The 16,200-nt window shown below is 44.9% G+C and overlaps 1 protein-coding gene across 11 annotated transcripts in view; it reads left to right on the top strand.

Moving 5' to 3' along the window:
• The window catches only part of LOC309355679 (serine/threonine-protein kinase PAK 6-like), a 46,816-nt gene extending 31,407 nt beyond the window's left edge, over positions 1-15,409 (top strand). For all 11 annotated transcript variants that reach the window (XM_081886681.1, XM_081886679.1, XM_081886687.1 and 8 more), the window contains 6 exons: positions 5,981-6,466; positions 7,326-7,459; positions 9,781-9,907; positions 11,542-11,667; positions 12,492-12,626; positions 13,638-15,409. In XM_081886681.1, the coding sequence (XP_081742807.1) occupies positions 5,981-6,466; positions 7,326-7,459; positions 9,781-9,907; positions 11,542-11,667; positions 12,492-12,626; positions 13,638-13,805 (1,176 nt within the window). In that variant the 3' untranslated portion in view covers positions 13,806-15,409. The remainder of the gene's footprint in view (positions 1-5,980; positions 6,467-7,325; positions 7,460-9,780; positions 9,908-11,541; positions 11,668-12,491; positions 12,627-13,637) is intronic.
• Positions 15,410-16,200: the final 791 nt, after the last annotated feature.

A 16,200-nucleotide genomic window follows, 5' to 3' on the forward strand; every position in this document is an offset into this window, starting at 1 on the left:
TTCCGTTTTGGAGGCACTTCGCAAAAGAATTTCCCTATGGGCTTGCTTCGCAAGACGAAAATGTCTTGCGAGTTCCTGCGGGTTTTTTCCCCTCCCCCCCTTTTCCTAAGCCGCTAAGCCGCTTATCAGCTGATCCGCTGATAAGCCACTTAACAGCTGATCGCTAGAAGCCGCTAGACCACTAATAGCGCTAATCCGCTAAGCTGTCAATGGGTTTGCTTCTCAAGAAGAAAAAACTGCTATACGAAGAGCCTCACGGAACGGATTAATTTCGTCTTGCGAGGCACCACTGTAGTAGCTTGAGGAAAGTTGAGCTATGGAACTCCTCGCAGCAAGGAAAATGCTGTGGTAAAGAATTTATCAAAGATTGATTTGATATTCATGGAAAATTATGCTAGTCATTGATAGGTGGATATGCCAAATGCTGTCTCCATCTGCCACTTTCTGATGGGCTTTGCTCCTGTGGCTGGTGGGCCTCAGTCATTTTCCACGGTCTCACCTGAAGGTAGAAAGCTTGAGAACCCCTGTGCTGGACGCAGGATTCCTGTGACTGCATGAACATCTCCTTTGGCCACACAGATGCTTAGCCTTCCTGATGTCTCCCACCTCACACAAACACTGTGCCAATGCCTTTTTTTTACTTTTACCAAAACGGCTTTTATGAAATTAAATGCCTTAGTTACAATTCTAGTTCCATCTCTTCTCCATATTAAATCAACCTGAGTATAACTCATGATTTACAGGATTTCTTCAGTAATCACTTTCAGTTTACGCCAGATGCCAGAACAAAATCCAGAACAGAGTTCCCTGTGTTATTGCACATCAGCTGTTAGTCGGGGAGGCTGAGCAGCCTAAACAAAGCCCCTTCACCTCTAGCCTTTTTGGGGCTTCCTCTGCCCTCACTAACAGTGGCGTAGCGTGGGGGGTACAGGGGGGCCCGGCCGCACCGGGTGCAACATCTGGGGGGGTGCACTCGCAGTGCTAAAATCCACGGGTTAGGGGGCGCAAATTACTTGCCTTGCCCCGGGTGCTGACAACCCACGCTACGCCACTGCTCACTAATGTCTTTTTCGAACTCCATGAGGGTCTCCTCACTAGCCACAAGGACTCTTCGGTCTCGCATCACTTCCTGATCTGATTCTATTTATTTCATTATTTTCCGGCACTTCACGTATACACAGTTGTGCGTGAGTAGAACTTGTGTATATGGGGTGTGTGTGTAATGTCTGTAATTTTAAAAATGGCCCTCCTGGCTTTCCCTTCCTCGATCTGATTCTGAATGGTGCTTTCAGACATCCAGGATTAAAAAACCAATTCAGCCTTTAATGCTGCGAGTTCTTTGGAAGCTGGTTGTGCACGACTCCTGCAGTGTCAGCTGGTTGCTGCTATTGACTAACCACGTTTGTTCTGGGCCAGCCAAGAGGAGGAAGCTCAGCTGAAAGTGTGTTGAGTTCTGGCTGACTCAGAACATCTTCATAAATGCAAGAGGATGACACACACTGTGGTTGCTCAGCGAGAGCAGATTGCAAGTAGTGAACGAGTCAGGCTGTGGCCCATGTTAACTTGACCTAGATTGCAGCATCACCACTCTTTCCCCTAAAGGGTGTTTGCAGAGCACCTTGAGGCCTCTGCTGGTTTCTCATTCTGTGTCTTTCCTTTCAGTGAAAGGAGAAAAAGCAAAACGGTATGGATCACACAAGTAGGAATTGGTGACTGTCAGTTTCAGTTTCTCTCAGTTTCTCATTTTTGCACTTTCAGCTTTCCACAGCAGTTTGTGTGTTACATTAAAGTCCTTATGAAAATTAATCATCAGTTAATTTTTGCTGATAGTCAAACCTCGGTTGTCGAATGTAATCCATTCCAGAAGACCGTTCGACTTCCAAAACGTTCAACAATCGAGGCGCGGCTTCCGATTGGATGCAAGAGCTTCTTGCACTCAAGTGGAAGCCGTGTTGGACATTCAGATTCCGAAAAATGTTTAAAAAACTGGAGTGTTTACTTCCGGGTTTTTGGCGTTCAGGAGCTGAAACTTTAGAAAATGGAGCCGTTCGAGAACCGAGGTTTGACTGTACAGTGGTACCTCGGGTTACATACGCTTCAGGTTACGGACTCTGCTAACCCAGAAATAGTGCTTCAGGTTAAGAACTTTGCTTCAGGATAAGAACAGAAATTGTGCTCCAGCGGTGCAGTGGCAGCAGGAGGCCCCATTAGTTAAAGTGGTGCTTCAGGTTAAGAACAGTTTCAGGATAAGTACGGACCTCCGGAACGAATTAAGTACTTAACCTGAGGTACCACTGTATAGACATATTTGTATGTAATTTTGCCTGATATGCATGTTTCTGCAAAGCAGTTTTACCTAATATAACTCATTCTTATATAGGATTATATTATTTTCATTAATATGTAGATTTATATGCCCCCTGGTATGTATATTTTTGTTCATATGACATGCCTGGAGAACTGCATTGCAAAATTTGGAGAAGCATCAATTTTGAAAGGTATTTCAGTTCGCATATTGTTTCAGAAAGTAAGAATTAGGTGGATTCATCTTTCAGTGTGAACTGAATCTATTTTCTCCTCCATCCCTAGACAGTAAGGAGGTCAAGTCACTGAGGGAGGGGGAACCACAGAGGTGTCTTGCCTGAGGACCCTCCAGATTGTGGAACCAACACTTGTTAGACTGATAGCAGAAGGGACAGGTCATTTCAGTGGTGGGCTGTATTCTGTGGAACTCCCTTCCAAGCGATGGATGGTTGGCCCCTTCAAACGTGGCATCCAGAAATGCTTTAAAAAACCTTTCTCTTTCGAGCACCTTTTAACTGGTGTACTTTTATTGGACCCACCCAGCTATACAATTCTGTGATTCTATGATGCTAGCAAAGTGTTTCTACTGCCTGGATTATATTTCAAAGTATGTCTGCTTACTTTTTGTATTTTATTTTTTAAATTAGAAAGTTTATACAGTGGTACCTTGGGTTAAGAACTGAATTCGTTCCGGAGGTCCGTTGTTAACCTGAAACTGTTCGTAACCTGAAGCACCACTTTAGCTAATGGGGCCTCCTGCTGCTGCCGCGCCGCTGGAGCCCGATTTTTGTTCTCATCCTGAAGCAAAGTTCTTAACCCGAGGTACTATTTCTGGGTTAGCAGAGTCTGTAACATGAAGCGTATGTAACCTGAAGCGTATGTAACCCGAGGTACCACTGTAATATGATAATGAGTATTTATGTTTATTCTGCTGCTCACTGCCTTCAGAGAAGTTTGTGCATCCTATAAACATTTAAAATAAACAAAAAGAACAAATTTCTATGTTTTTCTAGGCACATGGCTACTTGTGCGTGTGTGTTTTTAGAAAGCTTGACATGGAGAATGGATATTTGGTCTAATCATTAGGAAGGAAGGCCTCTGTGAGCAATGGCACCTCTTTTTTTGGGTGCTCTAGGTTACATAAAACACGTCTGTAAAACAAAGCTGGAGGTTTGAAAACACCTTTCCTCCAGGAACGTGTCTCAGCTGGAATGGAAGGGTGGTGCAGGTAGAAGATGGGGAAGTAATTTTCAACAGGCAGTTACTTGTAACTGTGTGTGTGTGTGTCCCCAACCCACAATGTGTTACTAAGCAAAATAAATTTGCATTTCCCTGTGTGTGTGTGTACCCACAGAGGTCAATAGGTTAAAAAATAAAAGCTTATCTTAGATAGTTCACTATGTACAGTCAAGGTGGAGTGGGAAAACAGGAAAACTTCCTCTCCTTTCTATTATATTATGTATTACTTTGTCAAAGCCACACCTCCTTAAGGTTAAGGCCACTGACTTTCAGCTACTTAATAAGGACAGCATTTGAACCTAGAAAAAGAAGCCTGCGACTCAATCTGGGCCCACAGTGGATGTGCTTTTTTAATCCCCCACAGTCACTGCTTTCTCCAGCCCAGCTAACCAAAGGGCTGCTTTCCGATGCATCTGTGTCTTGGCTGCCACTTTACCTGTCCATATCCTGAGAGGTTTCAACTGATTCGAATCTCTTCCCTCACCAAGCCAAGAAACGCATATTTTCTCCGCTGGGCCTACCTCACAGGGTGGCTGTGATTATAAAACGAAGTAATCCCCCATCTACACCACCCTGAACTACTTGGAGAAGAAGTGGGATGGGATAGAAATGTAAATGATAGCAACAACGTTCATCTCATGCGGCTCTCTATTAATTTAGGTGTTTCAAGCCAAGCTGTAGCAAACTGCTGATCTTCTAGAACTCTTTTCCTCTTAGGTCGGGCTTATGTTGTGTTCTGTCACAAAGTAAGGCTGCTTCTCTTCAGTAGTGGCCTGGGGGGATTCTTGTATTCTTCAGGAAAGAAATCTAACTTCTTTTGAAATAACCCCAAACCAATGCAATAAAAGCATTAATGCTGTACTACTGCAAGTCGCTGTGCCAGTGACGCGAGGATCACTTACATTTATTGAAACTCTCTGGGCATTTTTCCCAAGAGAACGCTGGTATTATGGCCAATGTTCCAATTTGGGTAATTACATTTTCTTTTATTTGACTCTCTCACTGCATCTTCACTTGGGTTCTTAACAGAGCACTTTTCATCCATCAATCTTAGATCCGTTTACAAAGTGGCCAAAAGTATTTATTCACTTTTTACGGATGAGGGGTGGGGAATAGATACTCTGGCTAGCATTGGCTCTTGCAGATCTCAGGCAAAGAGAGGTCTATCAGTTAATTTTTAAGAGTATGCTTAGAGTTGTGTTGTTGTTTTTTTGGGGGTTGGTTGCTGCCTTGAAGAACAGATAATGTTGGTTGTTTTTTTTAGGAAGAGCTAATGACTGATTGATTTGTTGTCATACAGATACTAGAAGTGTGAAATGTTTTGTTGCATGGAATCAAATTGTTTAAGTTTCCAGTGTGCATGTTTTGAAAAGTCAACTAGCTTTAACAAATAAAACTGAGCAACTATGTATTTTTAATGCATTGTGAGTGTTCTTGCATATAACACAGAAAACTTGTTTTCAAGGGGGTGGGGGCATGTTCTTAGCCTTCTCTGGATGTCTACAACAAGCATTTCCCCTTGTTGTAGTTCTGTCATCACCAAACCAGTTTTTCAAGAGGTTTGCAGCATGTTAGAAGGTGCCTCGGAAAACACAAATCTCCCCTTTCCAAGCATAACCAGCACTTTGCTGATAGAGATGTGTACGTTTGGTGTGATGTGTCACTGTAAATCAGTGATCTCATTCACATGTCATGGTAAACCATACTTAACCATTTCCTGTGAATTCACCTGTCTGAGCCTTTTCACTCATCCCTGCTAGCGTGGAAAGGAAACAAACTGCTGACTTAGTGTTACATCTAAACAAGAGATTGCAATTTGTATCACACCAAAGAAATCACAACCAGTAAGCTAAGAACCATTTGGGCTTGTTTTTTGCTATTACAAACTTCATGTAGTTCATCCTGAAACAGCCTTGGGTATAGTTTTTCATTTTTCAAATTGCAGAGGAGCAGGAGAATCTGGCTCCCCTGTGGACATCACACAAGGTCACAGATCTCCCCTGGTCTTGCTGTGCATGCCAGCCACAGCGGGAAGGGAGAGATAAGCAAAGTGCTGTGACTGGGCCTGATGCACTGGGCGCGGGGGCTTGCCTGGGATCAGCCCCACCTCGCCCTCAGAACACACCACTTGTGGCTTTTTGCTGGCTACCAACCATGGGGCTCAGGCCAGTGATACTCCTGCTTGCCTGCCCATTCAGCAGGTGGGATGAAGAGTTTTGCATCAGTCCACAGGTAGGAGCCAGTGGAACCCAGCAGGGCTGGACCAGGGGACCCTTCCACCCAATCCATGCCCTCCATCCCAGGGCAAAGCAGGTTCAGATTGCACCCTTAAGCAATTAGCGATTCAACAGAAATTCATTTGAGAAATGGACTGAGATTTTGTAAAGCTGACTTGATAGCCCTCCTAATAATGCCATTTTCTCCTGCTCTCCTCCAGCCCAGTCCTTTCTACCGACCGCCACAGCACTGGGGTTCACCGCACAGCCCTGCTGCCAAGTCCCAGTCCCTTCCCTCGGACCAGCCAGCGCCAGAGTACGCTCGGATTTCAGAAGCTGGGACCCCTCAGAAATCCCCGACCACAGAGACTGCAGCGGCCCTGCCTCCAGGCCGGCCGTCGCCCGCGGGGTCCCCCCGGAACAGACACACCCAAACCAGCTCCAGCAACCTCCACCTTCCCTTGGACTCCAAAGCCCAGCCGTCCAGTGAGGACCCGGTTGTCGTCACTCACGAGCAGTTCAAAGCGGCTTTGAGGATGGTGGTGGACCAAGGCGACCCCAGGACGATGCTGGAAAACTATGTTAAGATTGGGGAGGGGTCTACAGGTATCGTCTGCATTGCACGTGAGAAGCATTCTGGACGGCAGGTGGCAGTGAAGATGATGGACTTGCGGAAGCAGCAGCGACGAGAGCTCCTTTTCAATGAGGTGACCAGATGAGGGAAGAGATGAATGAGATGGCAAGGAATACCGAATGGGGTGGATCCAGATTTAAGTTACCGTATTTTTCGCTCTATAAGACGCACCAGACCATAAGGCGCACCTAGTTTTTGGAGGAGGAAAACAAGAAAAAAAAATTCTGAATCCCAGAAGCCAGAACAGTGAGAAGGATCGTTGTTCTGGCTTCTGGGATAGCTGTGCAGCCTCTTAAGGGCAGCGGGGTGAAGGCTCCCCGTGCCCTGAAGAGGCTTCGCGCAGCAAAGCCAGAAACTAGAACAGCAAGAGGGAGCGCTCGCAGCGACCCCTCTCGCTGTTCTGGCTTCTGGGATAGCTGCGCAGCCTGCATTCACTCCATAACACACACACACATTTCCCCTTACTTTTTAGGGCGGAAAAAGTGAGTCTTATAGAGCAAAAAATACGGTAGCTGAGCTTTAGTCCACTGAAATCAAAGGGATTTGAGTTAGACATGACTAAATTGCCCTAGTGATTTCAATGGGACTAAAACATGCCTAACTGGAACCAGTCCTATATTTCTAAAGGCAGTCGACAAAGCGAATATGGGCCAGATTACAAAATAGGGTGGCAGTAGCTAGTATAGAGTAGGGAGATGAATGAAGACAGTGAATATTCCAGGCAGGCCATTGATCTGCGGCGTTTGGGATGTAAATGTTTGGGGTTTCTTTTTGATGTTGTGTGGTTGCATTGTTTGGTGATCCAGTTTGCTTTGTGCAAACTGTATCTGATGAAAAGTCCCATTGCGCACACAGAAATCCTTGCACTGATAGTTACTCTGCACTGCACTGGATGCAAGCCTCAGTTCCATGTCTATCCGCACCTTTCTCAGGTGGTGATAATGAGAGACTACCAACATGACAATGTGGTGGAGATGTACAAAAGCTATCTGGTTGGTGATGAGCTCTGGGTGCTGATGGAATTTCTCCAGGGAGGAGCCCTCACGGATATTCTGTCCCAAATCAGGTAGGTTAAAAAAAAACCTCATTTCTTCCCACCTTTCCTGCCTAAAATATCATATAACTATAGAATTGGGAAGAGTCCCCGAGGCTCATCTAGTCCAACCCCCTGCAATGCAGGAATCTCAACGAAAGCATCCATCCAACCTCTGCTTAACAACCTCCTGAGGGAGACTGTTCCACTGTCGAACGGCTCTTACCAACAGAAAGCTCTTCCTGATGTTTAGTTGGAAACTCCCTTCTTGTTACCTGAAGTCATTAGTTTGGGTTCACCACCCTACCCTCTGGAGCAGGATAAAACATGCTTGTTCCCTCTGCCATGTGACAGCCCTTTAGATATTTGAAGATGGCTATCCTATCTCCTCTCAGTCTCCTCTTAAAGGTAAAGGTAAAGGGACCCCAGACCATTAGGTCCAGTCGTGACCGACTTTGGGGTTGAGGCGCTCATCTCGCTTTATTGACCGAGGGAGCCGGCATACAGCTTCCGGGTCATGTGGCCAGCATGACTAAGTCTGCTTCTGGCGAACCAGAGCAGCGCACGGAAACGCCATTTACCTTCCTGCCGGAGCGGTACCTATTTATCTACTTGCACTCTGACGTGCTTTCGAACTGCCAGGTTGGCAGGAGCAGGGACCGAGCAATGGGAGCTCACCCCGTCACGGGGATTTGAACCGCCAGCCTTCTGATTGGCAAGTCCTAGGCTCTGTGGTTTAACCCACAGCGCCACCCATGTCCCAGTCTCCTCTTAGTCAGGCTAAACATACCCAACCTTGGGCCAGTAACCGTCTCTCAGCCTGATCAATCTCAATGGGTTGTTGTAAGAATAGAATGACGAGGAACCATGTAAATTGGCTCGAGATACTTGAGGAAAGGCAGGCTACAGATGTAATAAATAAATGATAGCTTCCGTCAGAGTATAAGACAAATTCATGGAGCATGGGGCTATCAAGAAGTACTGGCCCTGGTATCTGTGTCTTATCTCCACTGTTAGAGGCAGCATATCTCTCTGAATGCCACTTTCAGGAGAGCACAAATAAGGTGTGTGCTGTTGCTTCTCATAGGCATCTGATTGGCCACTGAGAATAAATAAGAACGCAGTCCAATAAACACAAGGTCCCATCAGCCACACCCAGCTAGCAGCCACTGGGAATGAATAGGCCTAGCAAGATCAGTAATGTAAATAAAAACACAAAGAGGGACAATTACTTTCTGTCGCAAGCTGCCCACTCCCAGGATTTGTTGAGCTCAAGTTCTACAGTGTTAGATTTGCTAATAAATTCTACATTGGCAGTTTCCCACTGGTGCAATGTATAAAGGTGATATTGTGTGACTCCAGCATGCTGCCCCAACCTGGTTTGCTTGCACAAAACTTACATGGGGGTTAGACTATGTCTTGCCTTCATTGAGCATTTGTTCCCGTTTGTTTGAGGAGAGGTTATACGACAATGAGCATTCATTCTGATTTCTTTGTGGGGTGTTTACAGTATACAGTATGTTTGTCATTAATCATCTGTTTATCCCACACTTTTCAGTGCATTTCTCTACTTTCCTACCCCTCCTCCCCAAAAAATCTATTTATTTTTTACAGTGCATTTGTTGTGCTAGGGCCACAGAGCACTTTAATTCGCTTTAATTATGGATAGCTCTGTTGGTTAGAGCATGGTGCTGATAATTCCAAGGTTGCAGGTTTGATCCCTGTATGGAAAAACTGCACATTCCTGCATATTAGGGGGTTGCACTAGATCAGAGGTAGGCAACCTAAGGCCCAGGGGGCAGATTCAGCCCAATCGCCTTCTCAATCCGGCCCCCGGACGGTCCGGGAATTAGCATGTTTTTACATGAGTAGAACGTGTGCTTTTATTTAAAATGCACCTCTGGGTTATTTGTGGGCATAGGAATTCGTTCATATTTTTTTTCAAAATATAGTCTGGCCCACCACATAGTCTGAGGGACAGTGGACTGGCCCATGGCTGAAAAAGGTTGCTGACCCCTGGACTAGATGATCCTCAGGGTCTCTTCCAACTCTTCAATTCTATGATTCTACGAATCCTTCCCACAAAATTCTGGAATTCTGCAAGCGTCTTTTGTATATGAAACTTCCACATAGCTATTCCAGTCACTGCAGGCCCCGTACTTCATGGATTTGTCTAATCCTTTTCTAAATCAATGGTTGTGGCTACCACCATTCCATTACAAGCTCCGATACTCTGGACGGAGCAGGAAGTTCACTTAAACCTCATGCCATCCGACATAATTGGATATTTAATTGCTTCTGCTCTATGAAAGAAAATGACTTCCGATTTTTTTTATTTTTGCTTCTTGTTTCAGGCTGAATGAAGAGCAAATTGCTACAGTGTGCGAGTCAGTCCTGCAGGCACTGGCTTACCTGCATTCCGAAGGTGTGATTCACAGAGACATTAAGAGTGACTCCATTCTCCTGACCCTTGATGGAAGGGTAAGAATTCCTTCGCAGTTTGGGCTCTTCTCTCTCCTCCCTGACAATGCTTTGCAAAGCCCTCTCTCCAGCTCCCCTGTGCCATAGCAGGTTTTGTGCACTGAAAGTCACAAATTCATTCCGTAGTTTAAGATAGATTTCAGGCCCACAGTGGACACCCATTCCACATGAATTAGCAATTGCAAATGGCTTTAAAAAGTAAATTGCAAGCATCTTTGAGGGGCATCCAGGTCAAGAACTCAATATATGTGGTGGGATTAGGAGGCTTTAACTCTTTGCCTCCCTGTGTTCCCAGTCCAGATTGGGCCTTCTGTACCTGCATGTCGTGGGGCGCACACCTCCCATTGGAGCAAGTGGGGACTCCCCCCATGCCAAGAAAATAGCAGGCAGCAGAGGGCCCAGTCCAGATTTGAACCCCAGCAGGAGGGGTCAGGCCAAAGGTTGAAGCCCCATTCCCTCTGCGGCAGGGTCCCAGTCGGATCAGGCCTCTCATGCCCACACTTGACCTTTAGCAATTGCCTGGGCGTCTTGTTAATCTCATAGATGATGTCTTGTCTACTATGGTCCTCAGGCAGCAGTCTGAGCAAGAGTTTTGCCCAGGGGCAGCCAATGTGATGAAGCTCCAGACATCTTGGGCTACAACTCTCATGATTCCTGGCAGCCCTGTTTAGGGAAGTTTTTAATGTTTGAAGTTTTATTCTGTTTTTAATGTTCTGTTGAAAGCTGGGTGGCTGGGGAAACCCAGCCAGATGGGTGGAGTAGAAATAAATTATTATTATTATTATTATTATTATTATTATTATTATTATTATTATTACCATGCTGTTTGGAGATGATGGGGTTTTTAGTCCATAACATCTGGAGGGCACCAAGTTGGCTACCCCTGCTTTTGTCCAAGGACTTGCATATTCTCCTGCTGCTCAGCATAGACAGCACTAGGCTAGCCAAGGGTTTGTCAAACCTTGGTTCCCAAATGGGTCCGTTTCAGTTCCCAAACGCTGAAAACCCAGAAGTAAATGCTCCGGTTTTCAAACGTTTTTCAGAAGTTGAACGTCTGACACGGTTTATAAGCAATAAGCTCTTGCAACCAATCTGAAGCCGTGACTCGGTTGTCGAACATTTTGGAAGCTGAACAGGCTTCCGGAACGGATTTCGTTCGACAACCGAGGTTTGACTGTAATGAAATATAATCACTTTTTGCCCCCTTTACACCTCCTACTCCTGCAACCCAGGCATAGGAACCAACTCCTAGGGCAGGCACCCCCAACCTTCAGCCCTCCAGCTGTTTTGGACTATAATTCCCATCATCCCTGACCACTGTTAGCTAGGGATCATGGGAGTTGTAGGCCAAAATATCTGGAGGGCCGCAGGTGGGGGATACCTGTCCCTTTGGCCCTCCCAATAAAATATTTGAGGGGCTTGCCCCCTCCCCCAGTTGATGGGCATTGCTATTCAAATGGTGTGCATGTGCTGTGCCTTTTGATTATGTGGGGTGGGGCTTATCTGTCCCCACCCCAGCATTTAAGTTGGCATCCCTGGACCCAGGCTACCTCCAGGTTTTCCTACAACCTGCCCCTTTGCCCCATTTTATTTTCCTGGCAACTTTAGGGTAACATTTTGCTTCTTTGGGATAGGTGAAACTCTCCGACTTTGGCTTCTGTGCTCAAATCAGTAAGGACGTCCCCAAAAGGAAGTCCTTAGTGGGAACACCGTACTGGATGGCTCCGGAAGTTATTTCAAGGTCTCCATACACCACCGAGGTAACTATCATTCCTGGACTGCAAAAGAGGCAGCAGATGAGCAGGACATAGCCGTTTAAACCTGGCTTATGATGCTTTCTGAAACCAATGCCTTGACATACATAGGTGTATCTGACCTATCACGCCTCAGTGTTTCCTGCTCTCCGCTACGTTACTTGTGAAGTGTGTGGCACACCATGATGGGAACCGTTCTTGATGGTAGGATGCAAGAATCTGGATTATGTTGCTTTTGCATTAATTCCAGCAGCACTTACATCTCCACCCCAGTGAAAGGTTAGCACGAATATAAAACTGCTCCCACAGCTTTGGAAGTCTAAAAGTGGCAAAGTCAAGCCCACAAATCCAGAATAAAACATGGAAATAGACAACTTTCCTATTTAACAAAATATGATTATTTATTATTATTCTTTAGCAGAACTTGGAAGTTTTGGATGAGTGTGTATTTGTGTGTAAAAGCAAAGAGGAAAGGTAATGACAGTCCTAAGAGGAACATTGTGAAGCAAAGCTTTTGTGTTATAATTTGGAGGTTGGATGAGTCCTTTAAGATATCACAGGGGGGAAGCAGCTGTTTTTGGACTCCAACTCCCATCAGCTCCAGCCAGTCTACCCAGTAGTCAAGTATGATGGGTGTTGGAGTCCAACAACATCTGGGCAGCCACAGTTTTCCCACTCCTGATTCAGCCTTTCAGGTTCTTTGCTGATATAAGGCCCCCAGTACCTCTTTGCTAGTCTGCTTCACAGGTAAGAAGTTCTGTAAACGCCAGAGGACCATGGTGTATCTTTCTACAGGCCATCTGTACTGATGCAATATTTTGCTTCTGCAGGTAGACATCTGGTCTTTGGGAATCATGGTGATCGAGATGGTGGACGGAGAACCCCCTTATTTCAGCGATTCTCCAGTCCAAGCAATGAAGAGGCTCCGGGACAGCCCTCCTCCCAAAATAAAGAATTCTCATAAGGTCAGTCAGTTTGTAAGAAGCGTCACAGCCAGGAACTTCATAGCTGTACAGGTGGTTGCTTATGATAATCTCACATACGTCTTATGTAGCAGATCTGCACAGTGAAACAAAGGCACGTGTTATTGGCATGCAAGGTAATATACGTGGATTTGCCCTATTTTCCCCCTGTGTGGAAGTTCTTTCCATGTTGAAGGATCCTGTGATATTTGAAACTGCCACGGAGAACATTTAAGTGCAGCTCCTGCTCCCTGAAAATTGGGCCATAGAACCCAAGTACAATTGAGCTGTTGCTTTATGATAGTTGCATCCTTTGTGTCTATGTATCCCACCTTTTATACTGACTACAGTGGTACCTCGGGTTATATACGCTTCAGGTTACATACGCTTCAGGTTACAGACTCTGCTAACCCAGAAATAGTACCTCAGGTTAAGAACTTTGCTTCAGGATGAGAACAGAAATCGTGCAGCGGCGGTGCAGCGGCAGCGGGAGGCCCCATTAGCTAAAGTGGTCCTTCATGTTAAGAACAGTTTCAGGTTAAGAACAGACCTCCGGAATGAATTAAGTATGTAACCAGAGGTACCACTGTACTTGAGATTTGTTCAGACTCAGAATGGAGAAGTTAGTAAGGATTTCAGCTGTTGGTTCTATAGGCTGGTGCTGACACCTAGTGGCTGGTACAAGAAATGCCTCTCACAACAAAAGGTTTGTGAACACCGCTGCGTCTTAAATCAAACGCTGGACCTGACCAAAGCTGCTAGTTAGTAAAATGCTTCCTGAGCCCATTGGTTCCACTTTTTGCTTAGATCATGTTATCAATCGCATTTTAGTCAAGTAGCACGATCACCTGAAACAACATAGGGGAGGACTTTCTCCACACAAGCATCATTTGCAGATTCTGTATATTTAAATATGTCCTTAAGTACTACTACTGGTTGTTATTTATTCAATGTGTATACTTCATCCACCCTCCTGCTCTGAAATGGCTTATCTGAATTGTTCTGTTTTCACAGACGTCTCCAGTTTTAAGAGACTTCTTGGAACGGATGTTAACACGAGATCCGTTAGAGCGAGCAACAGCCCAGGAACTCCTTGATCACCCTTTTTTGCTTCAGACGGGACTTCCAGAGTGTCTGGTGCCCCTTATTCAGCGGTATAGGAAACGGACCTCCACCTGCTGACCCCAAACTTAAGAAGCACCTAGTATATCATAGCGTTTGAATGCAGTCTTTCTCTCGGAGTTACCAGATCAAGGGCAGCCTGGCCCTGCAAACATGGCTTGGAACTTGTCAGCGAGAGGGAATTTTCACCATTTGAGCTGCTTTTTAATGTTTACCTTTTTCTCTTTTTCATTGCTGAAGACAATCAAAAGCTGGACTCCTCCAAGTCTTAATATATATATATTGTGAAGCTTCTGGGATAGTTCCTATTTCAGGAGTATGTTTGGTGTTTGTAAGAAGATTCTCGCCACTTGATTTGTACATACCTGCAGACCTCCAGAGATTTCATCTACTGACTGCGCTGGAACAACATTCCTCTCGCAGGATGGTATTTGTTCTTTAAAACACATTTGAAGGTAGACGTCCTTACTTTAACCTGAAAACAGGCTTCTCCAACTTGGAGCCCTTTAGATGATTTGGATTGTGAGGGCTGGGGCTGATGAGAGATGGATTCCAAATCATCTGGATGGCATAAGCTTCCCTAAAGCAATCATCTCATCTCACGTATGGGCTACTTGATCCTCTTACAAAAGACTCGTCGACCTTGTTTCCTTTCAAATCATTTCCCCAGGACTTTCTTTCTTTCTACAGTTAGGACTAATATGGGGCCTGTGGCTTTTCAAACCTTAAGAATGGTCTGTCATTTCACAATCTTACTCCAGCTGGCAAGCAGCACTTCATGGCAGACATTTCTCCAGAGATGCTGGAACCTGATGCTTGAAACTCCACGGCATGTAAACATAGTGCCTTCTCCAGCGAAGACTGGAAGTAGAAGGCAGCACAAGGGTTGTCCCGATAAGAACTTCAGTTTGCTCATATCAAGGCCCCTCTAAGTACACTGGAATTGACCAAGGATACGGCCTTGAGGCTGGGTGGTGTTTTTCACCAGCTCTGAATTCTGTAGCAAGGTCAATAAAATGCTGAAGCTCTCCCATTCCACTGAACCATGTTTGTTTTGCCAGTGAGAATGTTAAGACTCTACCTACCTCCTATGTTGTTGAGAATAGGGGAAATGCATGGAACAGAGTTTAAATGTGTGCTCATGATTCTATAATCTCCTGGATGTAGGTGGACCACTTCTAATATTCTTATCTAAGGTCGATGCAGAAATTTTATATGGTTAAGTCTTATCTGTGTAATGTCCAGATCAGTTGGCACCGATTAGTTTAGGTTGTGTTATGTGTGTTACTGTGTGGAGCATAGTTGTAACATAATTGGAATTCAGTTTTCTGATACATTTGGGCAGGGGTTATGGAAAGTGGGGAGGGGTAGGTTGGAGGGGGGTCAGGTGTCACTTCTACTGCCTCAGAATCTACCCTTACACAATCCACCAAGTGGTAAACATATGAAAACGTGTAAAAACAGCAACAACAAAAAACTTGAAATATTGTGGGGAGAGCTTGTTGTAAAATATGTCTGTATGTTCCAGGAATCCTGTGCAAAAAACTCCCAGGTTTCTTTCTTCCTTCTTTTTAACTTAATTATCTGAAACAAATATTTCTCCTTTCCGTGAGTTGTTTGCATTTGTTGTTTTAAATTAAAACACAATTTTGATTATTCATAAACCCATTGCAATGTTGAAATGTTTTTGAAAAACGCGTTTATCCTTATTCCAAAGTGCTCCACAGAGTTCCTAACTCAAGACTTTAAAAACTTGCCACAGAAAGTTTCAGGCCTATAAACTTGACAGATAAATCAGTGGCCCAAATGAGTTCCATGTAGTTTCAGTCAAGAATGGCCAACAAGGCAGTGAGGGGTGTGTGAAGTCCATTTGGCCAATAGTGCTTTATTATGGAAGTGGATGGCAGTAATGAGGCACAGGTGCAGCCCTGCCGTTTGAAAGGACAGGGATCTTCAAAAAAGGGCCCCCTGGACCGAGGTATGATCCTATTGTTTACTCTGGAGGCAAGGGAATATAGGTTCTGCAGATGCCTCACTCTATTATAGATCCTGAAGATCTATTTGTTTGTTTTTAATTGGAACAATACATAGAAGCAGCACTACTTTAAAAAGAGCATGCAGCTTTTTTTACGGAAAATCCCCACCCCACCCGCCAGCAGTTAACAACCACAAAATACAAGTTTCTGTAACTCAATGTTCTCTTATTCTTCTGAAGATGTGTCAGATGCCAAGAAGCTTCTCTGGCTGCACAAACACAGAAAAAACACAGAGCACAACCTAGCAAAAGCATTTCATGGCAAACACCATGTAAATCAGTGGAACTCCTTTGTTTTCAGTGGCCTTCGTCACACAACTACCTTACTAGAATGTGCCTATAAATCATTTGTACAGAAACATAAAAGTTTGAATTTAAACTACAAAATCCAACCCAAGTAGCAGACAATGGGCACCATCT

Source organism: Podarcis melisellensis (genome assembly GCF_964234715.1).
Source record: "Podarcis melisellensis genome assembly, chromosome: 1".
Classification (NCBI taxonomy): Eukaryota; Metazoa; Chordata; class Lepidosauria; order Squamata; family Lacertidae; genus Podarcis; species Podarcis melisellensis.